The sequence below is a fragment of the Harpia harpyja genome, chromosome 1, assembly GCF_026419915.1.
Source record: "Harpia harpyja isolate bHarHar1 chromosome 1, bHarHar1 primary haplotype, whole genome shotgun sequence".
Classification (NCBI taxonomy): Eukaryota; Metazoa; Chordata; class Aves; order Accipitriformes; family Accipitridae; genus Harpia; species Harpia harpyja.
The window spans coordinates 61,550,793-61,571,250 of NC_068940.1; the positions used below are offsets into that span (position 1 = coordinate 61,550,793).

At 41.9% G+C, this 20,458-nt stretch overlaps 1 protein-coding gene across 5 annotated transcripts in view; it reads left to right on the plus strand.

Moving 5' to 3' along the window:
- The first annotated feature begins 15,647 nt into the window (after nt 1-15,647).
- Nucleotides 15,648-20,458, plus strand: part of CAPN7 (calpain 7) — a 35,943-nt gene continuing 31,132 nt past the window's right edge. The window contains exons 1-3 of one of the 5 annotated variants that reach the window (XM_052796823.1): nt 15,668-15,813; nt 16,232-16,725; nt 20,134-20,238. In XM_052796823.1, the coding sequence (XP_052652783.1) occupies nt 20,160-20,238 (79 nt within the window). In that variant the 5' untranslated portion in view covers nt 15,668-15,813; nt 16,232-16,725; nt 20,134-20,159. The other 4 variants (XM_052796805.1, XM_052796849.1, XM_052796814.1 and 1 more) reach the window with 4 other exon arrangements.

Sequence of the window (20,458 nt, forward strand, 5' to 3'; positions counted from 1 at the left end):
GCTATTATGTACAAAAGAAGGCTCTGACCAAAATTTGTCTTCAGTCAAAAAACATGCAAGGTTTCTCACCACAATCTCGAAAGGAGTAACACTGATTGACAAAGAGGGCTCAGAACTATTTGAGGGACGAACCCCAAGCAGCTTTACTGACAAAGTCAGTATTGCATTAAAGGTTACTTCCCAAAGCTGTACTCCAATACAGTGTTAAGGAGCTCCACATGTTCCAGATGCCTTTTTAATCCTGCACTTGACGGTAAAGGCCTCGCGCTAAACATACTCTGTTTCAATCAACTGCATGGAAATTATTAACAATGAAATTCAGTGCCAGAAAAGACATCTGTAACAGTATCTTGGAAAGCATCTGTTCACTTTGCTGTCACCTTATTGTCTTAATTCACTGTGATCTGGTTTTGGTACAGTTTCTTCATTTACTTGTTGATGACTTGCACAAATGGGATGCACAAACTGAGGCAACTCAACCGATTTTCACATATTTCATAAGCAACAGAGGTTTTTATAAATGGAAAAAAAAATGTAGGTTAAGTACTAGCAAGCATTCAACTCTGTTCTCCTTGACTGTAGCCCGAAAGATCTCTTCCGGTCTCATCTGCTTTCCTCACAAAACCTGTGCCCATTTATTTCCCAGCAGTAAAATGTAGCTCCAAGTTTCTCCATTTCTTTCCTGAAAATATATTCCCTAACTAGACAACTGAATACCACAAAAGTGATAAAATCCACGCAGACATCTAGGATTGCAAAATACACTGACCATCAGAGTTTCTCTTACTAGTAGTGTGAAAAAAGGAGTGAGAGCTCAGCTCAGAAAGGCACTGAAGAACTTGCTTTCCAAAAGCCACTACTCGGACCTTTTGCCGAGAGAGATTTATCAGGTACGTCTACAAAATTAAAGTTCAATTTGGACACGCTTTAATAGTTTCCCAAAGCATCCTTCAATACTGACGGTCCTATTTTTGAGCGCCAGTCTGGGAACCTCTGGGCTTCTTGGTTTTCTTCTCAACACCCCAGATCCTGCTCAAGTCAGCTGATGTTGCCAGTGCTTCCCAAATGGTTGCCTATGGGATTTCAAACTGGCAGTCAAAAGCAAAAGCACACAAAACCCACAATGTTTTGGAATTAGAGCACATCCAGACAGTGGCCTTTATTTGGCAGCCGCTGCTTGATCAGCAGCTACAAAATAATAAAGCCCTACTTGAGAGGGAACAAAGCAGCAATCCAAGCCACTCCATATTTTTGCTCAGGCAGTTACAGTATTTCTTAGAGAGATGGGTTGATCTTTAAAACTTTGGGTCTAAGCATATTGCCTCAACAGAACACACACGCTGACACTACAGAAGCAATGAGAAATATCTGAAGCTAGCTTTGATCCAACCAAAACCAGTTTAAAGTCCCAAAGCAGACCATTTTCCTAAAGACACTATCTATGCAGTGAAGCCTACTCAACTAGATGCTCCACTGTTCCTTGCAGACAGTGGCTCTAAGGCTGCTGTTTCTGTTCCATTAGTTCCTTGCATTTCCCCTGCCAGCGTAACAGGAAGCAGTAATTTGCCACCAATATTTGACAAGGCATTACCAGCTGTAGCTAAAAAATAAATTTGATTTTTAACACCTCAATGTAGATTTTTTTTGTTTTTTAAGTTCCTGCTTGCTGCCCACCATGAGACTACTTTCTATATTGGGGGATAGAATTTCTCACGCCACTCCTCCAAATTGATTGATATCAGCCACCTAAGTTCCTGAGTTTTACTCCTAGTGTTCAGCTATAGGATTGCATCACTGTCCACAAGTCGAAATAAACAGGAAACTCAGGCTAAACAGATTAGCAAGCAGCACCTTCACTGACCAGCTTGCTAGAAGCCGGGCCCCGGAGAAGGGCTCATTTCCCCACGTTTATATTAAAAGAAGAGGAACTGACTGCTCAGCACTGTATCACATTTAAGTGTATGCAGGAGGCACCGTGTGTCACGTAAGACCCCACAGGTTGCTTCCCCACCCATGAGAGAGACCGTGGGGCAAAAGTCTTCCTGTCCAGCGCACTGGGCTATTTTTAAAGTACCACCCCTTGGAGTTCAAAAAACCCCATAAAAACCCTATTAGCAAGCAAATCATGGGCCGATTTTGGCACATAAATCATATACTGCAGGAGGCTTATTTTAAATTACAGCTTCTTACATCACCTTGGCATATATAGCACACTGATTTATGCTCCTTGGACTGGATTCTTTTTTGCATTAAGTCCCATTTACAATTTCCAGGCAGGGAGTGGCAAAGTGGATACAGGTTATGCTTGTGCTTTAGGATCAACAAACAGCGGGCTAGCTCTACACTCACTTACAAATGCATGTGTCCAAAGGGTTCCTCTGTGACACTTAGAAACTAGATGGGAGTCAATTTGTATATTATAATCCATTGTCGTGCAGTCTAGCCTCACTACCAGAGGTGAAAACCAAAAGCAGAAATAAGCAAGACAAACACCTTTTAAAGCTCTTTTTCTTGCAGCAATAGAAATACTAATATGTAACACACAAGAATGCATATTGCCGTTCAAACAAGGTAACAACAGTCTGTGGCAATGCTGCAATGTTCCTAGGCAGCCACCGCGTTCTTCCTAGGTTCTTCTGTGGTTCCTAGAGCCGCAAGCTCCAGTCGTCCTTTGAGAGATTAGATAAAATATTCATCTCTTCATCACCTTGCAAAGGACGACACGCCGCACTAACGTGGTGATTTTCAAGCACAGATCGGTCATTATAGAGAATGGCTGAGTCTGACCTAGCATTTAAAAGAAAACATAGGAAAGGTGATGTTTCTGCCCTCTCTAGAGAGTCTCACATTCAGAAGTCTTCCGTTGATCAGCTGCAGAGATTAGTTCTATAGCACAGATAGGAGCATTTTAAGAGCACTTGTAAAACTTTGTTCGTTGCTGCTATTCAGTAAAAGAAAACTGAAGATCAAAATTCACTGCAGAATCTATTTCATCAGCTGAGACTCACCTAGTCTCCTTGCTACATACTGAAAAAAACTGCTGAGCTGTGAGAGGTACGTAAATTTGGAGTTGCATCATGAGACTCTTTTCCAGCTCTTGTGGATGTTGCTCTCATATTAAAGCCTGACTGTACCCAAGGAAGCCATTGCAAGATGTGTCCCAGTATTGTTTCCAGAACAGCAAACTGGCTGTAAGCAAGACAGAACTGAACTGCTTTCTGTCATCTGTGTGCTAGACTATGCTGTCTGGAAGGGCAATCGCCAGTGGGATAGAGTAAGACCAAAGGTACTTCATGCCTTATTTTAAGCTCCAGGGCGTAGATCTGAGATTGATGAATGGCTAAACTGCTCTGAAGACAAAGGTCTTGCTGGAAGCTAATGGCAACAGAGGGCGAGTATGATTTGTTACAGTCCCCACTCAGTTCTGCTTCCCAGAGAGCAGTGTCTATTTTTCTCCCCTGACACTTCACACCCTCTGATGTTCAGTGTCACAGAAATTAAATTGCAACTGTCCTTCCTTGAATTCTTCTACTAGTATTTGGGAAATACAGCGGATCTCTAATTCTTGCCTGTATGAAGCCGTAAGAAGTGGAGCGTGGCTTGGCCCAGAACAGAGGCAGAAGCTTCTCTCTATGTTCCCAAGCTTTGCTGAGCACATGTGTGATTTATCCTAGCAACCTTCACATATCTGTGATACACAGCGTGATTCAGCTAACATACGCCAGGCACAGAATTTAGGCTAAGATGCAATGCATCTTACAAATGCCCAAGTGTGCAGTGTCAGCCGAGGACATCTAGACATTTCGTCATTGCTACCAGTACACTCCCATCGTCAAAATAATACACAGACATTAGATGCCCAATTATCCCTGCACCTAGAGACTTCACAGTCTTTGCACCCTTCTGAATTTTGCTGCCATCCTCATCTTCTCCTTCTCTCTTCCACCAACCCAAAAGCCTTATAGAAGATTCTGAGTTCAAAAAACACACCGGTCCAGTCTAGCTTGTGATCAGCTAATTACTGTCCAGCAATTTACAAAGCTTTAAAAAAATGGCATCCCTGAAGAGGTAATGGTAAACATATCCCCTTGCTGCAGGTGTGGTTTTCCACTCAAGTAAAAATAGTATGCGTAGTCTTAGTGTTCTCTGGTGAATACAGACAGTGCTGAAATCTTGATGTATGCAGTTAACGCTTGATTCTTCAAATTCAACAAGGAGACAAAACGGTTGAATTACTGCATCTCCGCCAAAACTAGACCTTCATCAAAATACATCACTCTGTACTGCAATTTGTCTTCGGCAACTTTACACAGAAATATTTGGGGACCTTCCTTTTTCCCCAGTTATTAACACAAAACAATGCTCAGGAAGCTAGAATACACGCATTCCATTGTAAATGCCTGAGCAAGAGAAAATTACGTGCAACCTAAGGAAGTGAACTTTCCTCCTGTAACACTTGAAAGCAAAAGCTCCTGCACTTTTCTAGGTGGCTGTGCTGTTACTCTCCAAAGTGTACTCTCCCCCTCCATTTCCCAGCCCTTCATCATGACTTACAGTGGCCTGACTGTGCCTGGATGTGAAAGTTGGTGGTGGTTCCAGTGTGCTCATAGTCATGGATGGCAGCTGCAAAGATCATAGCGAAGATCTCCAGCTCTGTCAGCCAGTGCTGAAAAGGGATTACGGGGCAATCAGAGAAGCTGTCACTTGCCCAGGCATTAAGGCTTTTGTCTTTTAAGGCAAGTTAGCCCCTGCTGACCGTCAACGCTGCATGCACATCATTGCCTTTCCCCTGCAGCCTGCCAGCTGTTTTAAAGCAAACTTCTCTGGTTTGTGTCTGATACACAAAAGCCAAACCAGTGCTCTTCCTGAAGCTTCAGCTAAATAAACTGAACTTCAGCAAAATGGTTTCAGGAGCTAATAAGGCTTAAGGCAGAGCAAGGGGAAGAATGTGCCCTTCTTAAAGAGCAACGTGTGAGGAAGAGAGGGAGGGAAACCTCCAGAAAAATCGAGCTTCTTCAAGTGGAACTTGATGATACACAGGCAGGTATGCACATACCACCAGGGTGTGTATTTTCAGCTCAGTTGACCTGGGTAGCAGAGCCTCAAATACAGAAGAATGTCACTACTTTCCAGGAACTGAAAGTCTTCATCGATCACAATCATGAGGAGAACAGGGAACACAACCTCACAAGATGTACGTTTTGTTAGTTATTTCTTGTTTCTAGAAACATCTGAGAAAGCCCTGACGTTTTGTTTTCCTGATTGCCTGGTCGAAGCCTTACTCTTCAATGCTTAAGTCACTTTTGACTTACATTTCTAAATGACTCAGATGCTTTTCATCGTTTGCCTCCGAGTCAATCAATCATTTTATGCCTGGTTTTCCACTGGTAGCACACAAGGAGTGCTATTAACATCAAGTGCATCAGAGACAAAGGCTCTAGATACAGCGCATGCTGTAAATATTTCTACGAAATGCTTAAATGTATTACATTCAGAGAAAACCTTTCCCACAGCAGTTGCCAAGTATTTTTGTAACAGCTCACTGTCAACCTGCAAACGTTCTGACAGACATTCATGTACGAACTACCTTCTAACTCAAAGACCACTAAAGGCAGTATGGTTTCATAAATCTATTCTAGACATCTACTACATATAGCTCAGGGCTCACCACTGCTCTGTTAACCACGTGCAGGGAAAGCACAGATGACTGGGGGGCTCTGCACACAGTGACCTGTCCAGCTCTTCTCCTGCCTTTTGCAGCCATCTCTGCAGAACCAATGAAGAATGAAGCAAGTCTCAGTATTAAAGATCCTTACACTAAAGATGCAGTTTGAAACAACTGGCCAGGGATATTTTGCACAATGCCACTGACCATAATCAAGGTAGCTCTTGTTTTTTTTTGTTTTTTTTTTGTTTTGTTTTTTTGAGAGAAGGGTGAAGAGATGAAGGAATGAGCAGACACAGAAACTAAACTATTTTCTCATTTGTACACAATTGGTCCAGGACAGGAATGGACAGCAGTGGTGCTGGAGAAACCTGTGATGATTCTGTTTCCAGGTATGACTTGTGAATAGGGAATGCTTTACAGATGATGAAGAACACAATTTCAACTTTCAAGCAACCACTTCTGGCAGCTGCAATGGGGGAAAAAAGGAACTAGGGTTTCCAGGCTACACGTCTAGATCTGGACTTCCCTTCCTCAACCGTGGTCTGCCATTTCCCAAAAGGAGAGAGTGCAAATGATGGAAAAAAAATCAGGCACAAGTGCTCAGGAACAGGCAGAGCAAACCTACATTATGCATGCAGAACTACTACGCAACATGCCCAGCTGGCCTAATGCATCCACTTCAGACGTTCTGGGCATCATCTGACAAGTCCCACGCCAACGGGATCTTATGACCCAAGTCTTAAAACATCACTAAGGCAACGAGCTCTGTCTTGAGGTCTCCTACCTCATCTCTTAAGACACACACTGGAAAAGTGCTAACTTGCATGCCCTATCAAAACATCACTTGTTGAACAAGTTCGGGTAATGTAGGTTTTCAAATAGGGTGTAATACACCTGAGGAGAGGTATTAAATATCACAACAGCATGTGAGGAAGACCACTCAGAACACAGACTGGGATTACAGTTGCAAACTGTGGGTAATAAACAAACAAACCAGTGCAGGTAGCACAAAGTCAAAACAGGCTTGTGAGTAACAGGAGGGAAAAAGCAGGTAAGTAATGGGAACCTTTTAGTCCCTTTTTTCTGCTACAACCTTGCAAGGAAAAGCAAACAAGATGGCAAAGAGCCTGTAGAGAATGGATGCAATCTCAATCAAAGCAGCGATACTCCCTTTCACTAGGCTGTGATGGACTTCGTCTTGAGAACGGAGAGCTAGTTTTAAAGAACAAAGCCATCAAGAACTATTGAGAAAGCAGCGGCACACCGTCGCAGGTGAAAAGAGGGAGGAAACGTGAATGTTTTTCATTTCTGAAGGGTTGGCAAAAACCATCCAGAACAAAACCTTCCAACTCTCTGCGATGATAGGGGGTGGGGGGTGGCAGGGGAAGAAGGCATGAAAGAACCAGTATTGGCTTCCAGAGTGGAAGCAAAAAAAGGATAACAAGGCATGACTGTCTTTCACAAACATACAATAAATACGAAGAATTAGCTACTAAGGTAAGTCACTGGCATATAAACAAAAGGATCAATGCATACGGAAAGAAAAAGGAAGAGGAAAGAGCAGTGTTTCCAAATCTAACAAAACAAACGGATGCATTTCCAAGAAAATGACACAAAGCAAAGACAGCAAAAATTAGCTTGTTTCCTTCCCCAGAGTTTGTGGTCTTCTATTTTATTCCAAAGGAGTTACCATTTTCAGAGCTCACGATGATTTGCTTATTAATCACAACAGTCTAGAGGAGAGGAGGTTCTCGCTCCCCCTTGGTACAAACCGAGGTGACAGAAGTCCTGCACTTCTGCAGTTTTACGGGTCTGCTGCAGGAAATATCCTCCTGTAATTCTTGACAGGATCAGCGAAAGAACTCTTAAGCTTTACCATTTGCACCTCATTGTCTGGATTCACAAAGAAATCATATGGTAATTCCTAATAATGATAAAGATTAATCAGAAAATAATACCAAAGAAAGTAATAATCACGGCTGAACAACAGAGTTAAATAAAGGAAAGAAGGAAATGAGCAAAAAGTGTGTCAGCTCTTGGAAGTTGTTCCTACACATCATGCTTGTATACCAATCCTCTAAGAGATAAACATCAGAGTAATTCCAAATTCTCTTTCAACATTATGTCTGTGAGAGAACCCAAAACATTCTAGTTCATATGGTAAAGTATAACAAATTCATTCCCAGGCATCATCCTGAGGAAGACAATAACAGGAAAACTAAAGAGATTTCAGGCACCCAATATGATTAGAGGGAAAGAAGATCTTTTAATTGGAAAGAAAATAGAAGAAAAAAGAAGCCTGGAACAAAACTGGTGAGAGACCTTGTAAATAACAGGGAGCATGACAAAGGCAAATGAACCACAGAAAGATAAACCACACAACCCTTTATTCCCTTTGGGACTAGAACAAATTACCACTATGCAGGCTATTTAAATTTGAAAAAAAAAGCAAAACAAAACAAAACATTTTTCCACATCGCAAAGAACAAGTTAACAAGATAAATGAGGGGTTTTCCATTTTCTTGTATGATTTTTTAGCAAGTCTTTGTCTTCATACCCATGAAGAATTAACCCAATGGCCCCAACATGCCTTCTGAAACCAAAGTCTTGCATTCCAGCATGTCCAAGTTCCTTGCCGAAATATTGTGAAAGTGATGAACTGAACAACTATGTAGCTAGAGTAAGGATAAGGTACTGATGCGAGAAATTCTGGAAATCGGAAAATGTCCCCTACCTTCCTTTACCATGTGTGAACATACTACGCATGTTAGAAGCTAGCCCTGCTGTGAGCAGTAGGCTAGGATCGATGACCTCTAGAGCTCGTTTTCAAACTACATTAATCTATGCACATTGAGATGGGGTGTACCCTGCAGGAGAGGCGGGGTGGAAACTGAGGGGGAAAAAAAAAAACAAAGGAAAAAAAGGAAAAAACAAAGTTAAAAAAAGCATTCTAACAAGGGAAGCAAAGCTGAAATGTCACTGTTGGCACACGGTAAGCCCCTTGCTTCTGGTAGCACAAGAGTGGTTTCTTACAGTGCTACATCAGATCCTAAACCAGACGCCACATATCACTTGGCTGTGGGAACAATCAGTGCTTGGGATTATTCCTGGGAAACAGCAGACACTTGAAATTGAAAAATGCTAGCCTGCCATAACTCACTGCAGAAAATTTTCTTTCTTTTTATACAAGATTACATCAGACTGTGAGGCATGTGATTAATTATATACATGTGTAAATAGCATGTGGAGATCTCTTAGTTAATGTAATAGTTCATAGTGTCATTGGTGCCTTCCATTCAAACTTATTTCATATGAAGTTTTATTTCATTATTAAGCCTCTTTTCCCAGTCAACAGTCAGAAGAAAGACTGTGCAGATGCAATTCCCAGAAGTGTGCTTACTAACTACGAAGGTGAAGAATATAGTTGCTATCAACACACATTTATAATTTTCTTGCATCTTTCCAAGTTAGGATAACAGTCCCTATGACCATGATCATTTGCTTCCAAAGAGATGCCACAAATTACAACCTGTGAAGTTGAGAGCCAGTGTTTTAACTGTGCAAGAAGGAACTCTTTAGACAATCGTAGTACTTTTCGTAAGAAACCAACGTAAGAAATTTTGGAGGACTGAAATAATCTGTGCTAAAACAGTGCTATTTAGTAATAAATAAAAAAAAAATACAGAATTACAGTACATGATTTTATATTCCATACTGCTATTTCTCTAGTCTTTGGGGGCCCCAAAACTTCTGGCCAGTCTGGATACTGGATGTTTGACTGCAAAAAGCAGATTTAAATCTCTGTCACTGAATCAAGAAAAAACTCCAAACCCGAAATGAACAAAAGCAACTTTAGCCACACTTGTAACTAAACCAGACCCAAACTGAAAATGTATTTGTTCAATTTCTGTTCTTTTAACCACACAAAACCATCTAGCTTTAATCTAACAGTAGATGGACATCTAGTGGTGTAATATAATTGACTCCTTTTTCCAAGTAGCTTCATATATTCAAAGCCCTATCAATAGAAATGCTTTCTAGCATATTAATAATTAAAATACCATACACACACTTAAAGGCTCTATTTTCAGCTGTGCTTTACCTGCCTTCTTAATTTCACAAAAGTACCACCAGTAGAAATCAGGGGTCTGGGTTCAGATTAAGAAGCCTTCCACAAGGAACATTTCATTTTGTGGTGAAAAGTGTTTATTATAATCAATAGGTAAGGGTTCAGCCCTGAAAACACAGTACTTGGGCACTTTATGTAATAAACTGGTGGTAATTAGCATAAAAATAGGTCAACATCAGATAGTCTGTTTAAAAAAACATTTTATGCATTAGAGAATATACACAAACTCCAATCATCTGTTAAAACAGATTTGCTCTGGAACAGCCCAACCAAAGCAGGCCCACAAATACAGATATAAGGAGTTGCTCCTACAGAGCTGATAAAAGTATAGGCAATGTTTTTCTAAATTATTGCAGAATCCATTCAATTGCATATACAGATTCAACAACTTATTGATGAAACAGGTGTTCATTTTCAACGATGTTCTGAACAAACAGCAGTCATTGTTTAGCGAGATATTTTACCTTCCTTAACTTCTTGTCACTTTGGTGCATGCCTCTAAGTCTAAGGTCTGCCCAGGTCTTTAAAATATTAACCATCACATGTCTAAAATAATTTTATCTGGTGCTTACTGTACTGAATCAAACTGGGTAACACAAACCTACAATCTTTTAATGTAGAATAAAGAGATTATTCGACATACTTAACATGACTAAAATAATACAAATGACAAGGGGGGGGTCCAATACAGTGATTAATTTTATTATTTACATTAGTGACAACTTCTGCCATAGTCTTGCTGTACTTGGAACTATAAAAATAGAAGGAAATCACCTATAGTGTGACTAGACATAAAACAGTACAGTCCACGGAAGCAATGAGGTACCACTGTCCTCACTAACCAATAGGCTTAGCATATGAACAACATCTCACATAGAAGGTTTTGAAAGCACCTTGTGAAAGGAGAGTGCGAGGGAAAGGATAGTCTCTTACGTCACTCATAAGAGCAAGGGTTTGGAAGGCAGTTCAATACGGGGGCCCTTAAAGGTTCACACACAGTGCCTTTCTTTAACAAGAAGATGGAGGAAAATCATAGGTAAAGTATATGTGATGCCAGTTCTTAAAATGGCAATGGGGGAGGTCTCTATGGAACCTGAAAACAGCACATGCAACTTCTGTTTCTGAACAAAGTGATCGACGACTGTAACAACTCAGAAGTTATATGGAAATGGCAGGAAATAAGGTGAAGAGGTATGCCAGCGATACAAACACTCTGGTTTGTGAAAGCCTAGTACAGTAAGTTGCACAAGTATCTCACATCACTGTGTATGTAATAAACAGCCTGTGAAATTAAATGCTGTTAAATCACAGGGGAGAAAACACTACATTAAGTACATAATGGCAGATGCTAAATTATCTATCCTTTCTCAGGAAAGTGAGTCATTCTGGAGAGTTCTCAGAACTTTAGTCAATGCTCAGCAGTGGTTATAAAGGCAAATACAGCATTAGGAGTCATTATGAAACAGAATAAAACAGTACATCGGGATACAAAATTAATGATACAATTCTAATACTGCACACCATTCTGGTCGCCCCATCTCAAAGAAAACATAAATGAGATTGAAAAGAGCTTCAAGGATAAATCAAAGATACTGAGAGGATTCTGTTCAAGCAGAGATTAAGTGTATGAAGAAAGAAATAACTGAAGAGAGAGAAAAGAAAACCACAAACTTAGGGGCAACCTAAAATATGTGCGGGATGTGATCGTAATTTCTATAAGCAGGGGAGAGAGGGCAAAAAATTAAACTGCACAATGGGGGGGGGGGGTTTGGTTTTGTGTTTTGTTTTGGTTTTTTTTTTTTTTAAAGGGAATGTTATCTCATACAACAAATTTAAACTACAGAGCACATTCCCACAAAATGTTTTGAATGCCAAAAATCAAAATGTGCTAAAGCAACAATTAGACTAATTCATTGAAAATAAGCCCAGCAAGAGGTATCAGAAGCAATGATGTGAGTTCAACCCACAGGTTGACTGCAGGAAGCTGAGACAAAATACTACATTGAATTTGCCCTATTCTTGTACTTTTTACACAAGCATCAACTACACTCCAGTCAGGGGAATACAGGACTAGAGTGGCCCATGTTCTGACTCTGTATTGCCACAACAGACAGAGTGAAAGTAACCATGGAGGAATTCAAACACAGACACCTGATAGCAAAACATGTGGAAGACCAAATTATACCAAAGTTTTGGGGCTTTGTTTTTTAACACCCAGGAGCATTAAGCGCTATGGCTGTTGTCAAATGAAAATAGGTAAGGCAATATGCAAAACTTGGGTAAGAACCATCACCAACATGCAAATGTCTACCCTTCCAGCGTATGTTTGGAAAAATGAGGAGAGGAAGAGGCAGAGAAGCAAGAATCAAAATCAGGAGGCAGGAAGAGGAGCTGGGAGACATCAAATTATAGCATTATGGGAGACACAAGGAAAAAAGGGATGAAAACATCTCAAAGAGGAAGGACAAATGAGAATGAGCTGATTCTGTCTCATTAGCAGCAAAGGAGTATGAAAGAGAAAGAAAGACCTGAATTTCTTCATCTGATATTGCCTCTGCAAAAAGGCAAGAGCTGGAGGGAATAAGATAAAGACAACATATAGAGCTATGATCTTCTCAGAGCATACTGACTGCAAAAGGAAGGCAGGAAGAAGAGATAAGAAAGCAAGCATTAGATGAAGTTAGGAAGGAAGGCACATAAGGAAATTAGATTGTGAGAAGCAAGGGATACTCAGGGCAAGTATCACCAAAGGTAAGAAAAACCGAGCCAAAGGACCACCTGGATGTGGAATCTGGGTTTGTGCCAGTGGAAAAGGGATGTAACAGAAAAGGATGCCAGGAGACCTGTAGGGATGTTAGAACAGGAATTATAACAATAGGGAAGTGGAACAAATTGGGGGGGGGGAGGGGGGGGGCGCAACACTATAATGCAAAAGTGCAGGGAAGAGAAAGATTGGCAAGTTTAAGTGCATAAAATGCGTACAAGCTCAAAGAAAAATAGGGTTCCCCAGTACCTGTAGAGCAAGCCCTTGTCAGGTAGGTGGAATCCAACACTTGCAGTGAGAAGTGGAGGACAGCAGTCAGTATCACTGGCAATTACCAGAATTTGCTTCTCCAGAAGGTGCTCTCACTTATGACTAAGTTCTTACCACAGATGCATGTACTTAATGCTTTTTCCAGCCAACTTGAAGCTTCTGCCCATCATCATCAGCCCTAATAATGTTTGTCTACTTCCTGTTACTGCCTTCTACATAAATAGTAACTTCATGTGATATTTAACAACCTTAGTAACTGGAAGTGATTTTCTGCACTGTACCTTGGAAGACAAGAGTTAACCATAGATATAAAAAGTCTGTGATACATCAACATCAATGGAAAGAACTGATGCTTCTTCAGCTACAAAAGCGGACGATTTTAATACCTGACTCCAAAACTAAAATGCTACTACAACCAAAAGGCAAAAATTGATACATATGAAGTCTTAGCCACAGTCAAGACCTCACTAACTTACACTACTTTTTGTACATTTAAAAGCTTCTTGTAGAATTTTACAGCAGATTAGCAAGAAACACACAAGCCATTTATTATCTGAAGAGGGCCAGTCACCAGTGGCCATTAATTAGTGAAAAATTAATTCTCCCCAAGTGACATTTCTGAATCCCAATTAGCTAGAAGAGACCTTAGTTTATGTAAGAGAATAAACTTTTTTGACATGCAGATTTAAATCAGGAGTAACATTATCTGTTGTTCTGCCCAGTTCAGTCTCCTTTTCATCATGCATGTCACTCTGGATACTTCAGAGTTGTATTTGATCTGTAAATGGTTTAGTCTGAAGCCATGATACACAAATTAATTTTAGGCTATATGAGTTACGCCACTATGTCTGAACATCAAATTGAAGCAGACCTTGACTGAAATTCCTTGTTCATTTTTATGGTATCATTAAGTAAATATTGAACCAATACACCTTTATTCAGAAAAATCCTTTAGTGTAATCTGGATCTTTCCTGTGCGCAGGCAAGTAGCATAAAACATACTTTGAAAGAAAAAAACCAAACAACCTTATTAGGAGCACAACCAAAAGCAAAGCTATGAAGATTACAAGAGCTGCCCCCTACATAGCAAATCACAAAAACCAAGTCATCTTTACACAGAATATTACTGCATTTAATATCAATGCAGTCTGTAAAGCACAAAAGGGATAAGGAAGAGAATAAGATAGAATGGGAACACTAACTCTGTACCTAAGAAAATCAGGGAGGAAAAGTGGTATTTTAGTATTTCAGTACCTAGTATTCCTGCCTTTAGCTGCACCTCTTACTAAATCTATCATCAGAAAACAGGTTGAAAATTCACACACTCATAAAGGAAAGCTTCAGAATAAGTTGCCAGGCAGTATTTTTGCATCTCATGAAAACAATGCCTTGCAGTAAGCTGTATTTTCAGGCAGAAATAAAAGCCTGTAGAATCACAGAATTGCCCATGTTAGAAGGGACCTCAGAAGATCACCTGGTCCAACCTTCCATGGGAAAAAGAGCACAGGTGAGATTATCTAACACCCTGTCCAATACCATCTTGAAAACCTCCAGCAATGGGGACTCTACCACGTCCCTGGGGAGGCTGTTCCAATTAATGGTCATTCTTACTATAAAAAATTTCTTATGTCAAGATGAAACCTCTCCCAGTACAGCTTGTTCCCGTTGTCCCTTATCTTCATCATGTGGCTCCTTGTGGAGGGACCCCACCCCTCAAGGGCCCTACCCCTCATATCAAGTAGGGACTCTGAAAGCATGAACATATAGCTGAACTGGTTTTCACACTGAAGTGCAATTTGTGTCACAGACACAACCCTTCTAGGGCACAGCCCTCAAGACACTGCTTCCAGAAGGGATACAGACCAAGGTTTCCCAGCCCAGGGCTATCAGAGCAGCTCAGCCTCAGGAATTCATCCTTCAACACGAGCTGGGGCTAGGAGAAAGCAGATGCTTTAACGTAAATAAGAAATAGAGCACTGGCAGCCACCTCCCAATGAGGGCAGTCTTCCCCTAAACTGCTCCTAAGGAGGAAAAAAATCCTAACATCCTACATAAGACATCTAGTTTACAAAACTGCCAACCCAAAGCACGCCAGCAGTGTTAAGATTACTTATTTTTTTTAAAGCAGGTCAGTACAATACACCTTTTCTTATTTTCTTTCTACTTTACACTTGTAGGACACACAAGGATACACTAAAAATGCCCTTTAAGGCTAAAAAAACTAGCCTCGAGAGAAAAATGTTAACTATGAGCATGGACTAAAACACCCACCTCCACAGCTTAGAGCTTTGAAGAAGCTACAAAGTATTTCACACACCTCCATGAAAAAGTGAGGAAAGAAAGAAAAAAACCCCACCCCACTCTATTTTAAAATACAGCAGTAATACCTTTAGGGCTCTCCAGTAGCTTATAAACGCGGGAGAGGCGGGCTGGGGGCTCGCGCAGCCTCCTCTCAGCCGCCACGTGCAGCCGCACGCCACCGCTCCTCAGTGTCCCCGCGCCACGCGCGCGCGCGCCCGCCAAACCCGAGAACCCCGCCCCCTCACACGTGTCCGAGCATGCGCAATATAACCCTCACACCCGCCCGACGTGGACCATCCTCCCGCACCTTTTTAAAAAAAAAAAAAAAAAAAAGGCACCCTCTGGACGCATGCGCACTCCGCCCCCGCGGCCCCGGGCGCCGGGGCGGCCGCTGTCAGGGCAGGTGGGCGTGGCCAGGGGAGAAGGCTGTTGGGATGGGGGTGGGGCGGCGGCGGCCCTGGCGGGGTGAGGCAGGCGGGGGAAGCGGCCGGGCGGGCGCGGAGCCGGTTGGCGGGGTGGGCTCGGAGGGGCGTTGGTGCCGGTGGTGGCGGCGGCACCGGCACCGGGAGGGAACTGGCCATGGACGCAACCGCGCTGGAGCTGGATGCGGTGAAGTTCGCGCAGCTGGCAGTGCAGCGGGACCAGAGCGGGCGCTACCAGGAAGCGGTCTTCTACTACAAGGTACGGCGGGGGCTGGCGGCAGCCGGTTCCCTCAGGGCGCCGGTGTCCCCTTCCCCCTCGCCGCGGGCCTCCCTGAGGCCCTTGAGCTACTGGGAGGTTTGCGCTCCTCCCCTCAGCCCCCAGAGGGCCGGGCGAGGGAGGGAGGAGTGGGCCCCTGCGGCCCGGCCCGGCCGTGGCGGGCCGTGCCGTGGCGGCGGGAAGAGGTGCGCAGGGCTAGCGCTGCCTCAGCCGCTCCCCTCCCTTGGCGGGTACGCCCTGGAGACCGGAGCGCTGCTTGGCCTCGGAGAAGACGTGGCGGTTCCAGCCGAGAAGAAAGCGGAAGGCCGAGCGTGCGCGTCGGAAAGTTTGCCTGTCTCCGGAGGAGCAGCGTCCTTCAGGGCAGGTTGCGAAACGCGTTTTCCCTGCGTTTTGTTTTCAGGTGGGAACAAGTACTGGCCGTGCGCTGCTGTTTACTGACGGGCTTAGGGGTGGCACTGCAGCTACAGTACTTGGAAAGCGGCTACGGGCACTTCTTCCAGCTGCTGGAGGCACAACCCCTTCGGTGCTTCTCGGGAAGCTTCGTCGGAACCTAGCTAAAAATGTCTCTGCCCCGATGGTTCTCCACTTTCATTCCCGGCCTCTCCCCTACCCCCACCAGGCCTGAAAGACTGTTCAGTTTTATGTCGGAGATGTAAGAGCAGCACATTTTGGAGAACTGCAAGTGGGCATACTGCAGCTCTTGAGTACGCAGCTGGAAACAACTCTGTTGTATAATCAGTCGTCAAATAAGTAGAGAAGTACATGGTGAAATACAAGATGCTCAGCAGTGAGCTAGCTTCAGATCACAACCTACGAGTAACGTGTTTTTAACCACATGTGAATATTCTTTCTACTAGGGATCTGGTTTTAATATTTCAATACAGCTTCAGGGTGGTGTAACCAAGGGTGCGATGAGGTTGATTCAGTGTCTTCCTCAATACCTATAGACTTACGACTGGTATTTAGTGGCTTCTGTGCAACCAGTATGCGTTTTTCACCTGTGTAAGTGGTCTCACTTTCTTAGATTTATGTTTTGCAAAGTTACATTAAAGTTCCATATCCCACTGGCTTTACTTCTCACCTGCAAGAAGGGATTTCTTTGAAGCCTATGTTTATCCTTGTTGTAGTAACCATTCCACATATTCTGTTATCCTGCCAAAGTTATTTTCTTCCATTAACTTGCTAAGAGCTCTGTAGTTGGCCTTTTGCTTCGTGAGTACTAGGTGTCTTTGAAATGTATAAAAAGCATAGTGTTATCATGGTGGCCTATGCATGTAAGTGTGAAAGGATAGGAAGAGGAGTATTTTTTTTTAAACCTGGTTGTTAATGTAGGGTGAGCTAAGTTTATATATGTAAAGTATATATATGCAAAAGTTATAGTTACCCATAATAATGCTGATAAGCTCTGTGCTTATCAGCAACAGTGTGTGCGCATGGTCTGATAGCTATGTGCAGTACTGCTTTGTTACAATGCATTTCTCAGTATATCTAGAAGAAATTATTGGATGCTCTTCAGAAGAATACTATCTTTTTGTGCAAATAATCATTCTTGCATGCTTTTGTACAGTGTATGGAAAAATCTTTCTCACTTGCTGCATATGAGTGATATTCTTGCTAAGAGCAAAAATGCATCCCTGGCAGTCTTGGTGCACTTCAAGCTACACATGACAAAGACTGTAATCTGGACAATGTTTTCTGGTAGGCAAAAGCTAGGCCACAGAGCAGCACAATTATGGACACTTATGTAACAGGAAAGTTTTAAATCACAACTGCAGCTAAGATTTTTGGTATTCAGACAGGTGACTCGGCAGTCCAAGATTAGGTATTGATTCTTGTGTCAGATTATATGTGAAGGTGTTGGTGTTCAAACCTGTTGTGATCAGGAGGAGTGAGAGCAAACTCAGCAGATATTGTTTAAGCAGAATTCTTTATGTATGATTTAGTCTCGATAGGTTTGGCTTTCTAGACATTACCTGAAGAATCACTGTCAATGTTAGATTAAACAAGAGTAGTTACAAAATATCATCTAGTATTTTGGGGGTACTTTATGAATTTTTTTGGACAGTGCAAATAAGCTCTGGCCTGTCACCAACTTTCTTGTCAACTGCTCTAAGTGGTTCAGAGCCCACTGATGCAATTACTAAGCATGTGGGAAAGCTTGGGTGCTGAATTGGATTCTGCAAGAAGTTGACCTTAAGGATGAAGCATGGGAAATGCTACAGTGTATTGCCGATAGACAGCAAAGGGACCTGTCTGGATCAAGTTTCTATGGCTAGCAAGTGCTGGTTGTCTTCCTGCTATCGTGTAACCTTCATAGATCCCTAGAGGAGGGCTGCACATGAACCAGCTTAGGGTAACTTGCTAATGGTGCTCTACAGAAATGTCAGAACCATATTTGGGCACCTGATGACTTCAGCAAAACAGCTGAAGACTGTTGCTAAGTTTAGCTGTAGACCAGCAGTTAGCAACTTGCAAACTGATGATCAGTAGTTAGCTTAGTGTGACTGTGGCACACTACTTACACCAAAGAACAGTAGGGCATTGAAGAGATCATAAATACTAACTCTGAATTGTACGTCCATCTTGTCACTGGGAGCAGTTGGCGTGCTGGCTCTGCAGGCGGTTGGTTAACTGCTTCAGTCCTTTAGAGGCTTAATTTATAAAAAACTGTTTACGTCTTAAGACCAAGCAAAACAGTTGTGCTTGAAATCATAGAAGCAACATCAATTATGCATTGGTTTTGCAGCACTGGGTTGAAAATCCACATTTGTTCTTTGTATCTTGTGTAGACAATTTAGTATTATGATACAGCACCTGTTTTGTCAGTCTGTACTTGTGGTATGTCACAGACAAATATATGCATCCTTTGAGCAGATATCTGTAGTGCAGATTTTTTTCCCCACCAAAAATAGTTGTATGTTAGCCCTTAACAGTAGTTAATTGCTACATATAAATGGAACAGTCATTCTATTTACCTTTCTCTTGCTGTGGACATTTTATAATATATAAAATAAATGATGTAATATGGTGACGGATGTTTAGAGGGAGTATGTGGTACTTTGTTCTGTGATGCTTGTCAGTGAAAATTTGTCCTGGTGACAAGTACAGGCTGCATCAGGATCAGTTTTAAGCTTGGGCACACTAGGCAGATGTGTATGGGAGCAAACTGCCAAGCTTGACAAAAATCATGGCCATGAAGCACACAAGAGACCCTCTGGCCATGGCTCCCTGCTTGCCCTATGCAGAGCAGCCTCTCTGAGCACCATTTTTGTAGAGCAGCTCTCTAGTTACTGTTCTGCTTCCTACATTGTCAACCTGCTACATGACTGCCTCCTCTTTTCTACTGCTACTGGGAAGACAAGCACTGCCACAAAAATGTGGATTTTTTCCTATGCCAATAATGAAGACAAAATTAGGTTTTTATCCTCATTTTTGTGAGTGACAAATTTCAATTCTCCATATGCTTGTGAGACTCTCAGCTTTGACTGTTTATTACAACCCTGCCAAACCTTACATGTTTTTCATAAATTTAGTGAATGGATAGATAGCTTATGCAACTGAAGGTGTTTTTTCTTAATAGATTTGTGCAGTATGGAAAAAGCCTTAATGCGGATAACGTACTGTGCATCTGAGCTGGAGGTCTACGCTCCCTCCTGGAAGTAGACTTTCATCAATATCTGGTGTTTTGTGTACATACAAACATTTAAAAACCAAAAGTTTGAGGAGCTAGGAAACTTTAAATTTGTAAACTTTCCAGATTTGATAGCTTTATGTAAGTAATACTAAAAGAAAAGACTTTCTAAATCAAAATTCTATGCATTTGATTCTGAAAAGCTTTTATATTGGTTTACTTTCATTGTTATAAGATTAAATGCAAATAACTTGTGAGTAGTTCATTGTTTTTTTTTTAACCTTAAATCCGCAGCTTTAAAAATAAAAGGCAGTTTGTGGCTTGTGAGCTTTACTTAACTGATTTCAGTGCATGCTTGAAAAATTTTACTTAAAATCTCCTAATTCCTTGCATTATTATAGGCAGGCCTAAGATCTGGCCTTATAGAACCTCAGAAGGTTTTTTTAATAGTCTTATAGGTTGTCCCATGTTTGAGAAATTGAACATGATCTCATTTATCACTTAAAACTTGTTCTTTCCACCAGAATTTCCCTGCAGCCACTGAATCTTTTTGCAGATGTAGAGGCTTGCTTTCATGCAACTTATGGGTTCTATAGGCCCTCTGTTTATGGAAAGTGGTTTTCTAGGCAGCAAACGTTAACTTTGCCTCAAATTCTTCTCCCTGCAGGAAGCTGCACAAGCCTTGATTTATGCTGGGATGGCAGGGTCCAACCTGGAAAATATTCAAGAAAAAATAAATGAGTACTTGGAGAGAGTTCAAGCTCTCCATTCAGCAGGTGGGTAGGAGCTTTCTAATTAAACCTCTGCTTAAATTAATTGGGTGGAAAGCCTTTTGGTGCTGTGAAATATGTATCAATGATGTTTGCTCTGTTTTTCATTATTCTAATTGTCTTGTCCTTTGTGAAGGACCACAAATATAATGAGCACATCAGTGCTTTGAATTCTGATACATCAGAAATGATACAAAGACCTACTTCCTAAGGACTTAGGTGTGGG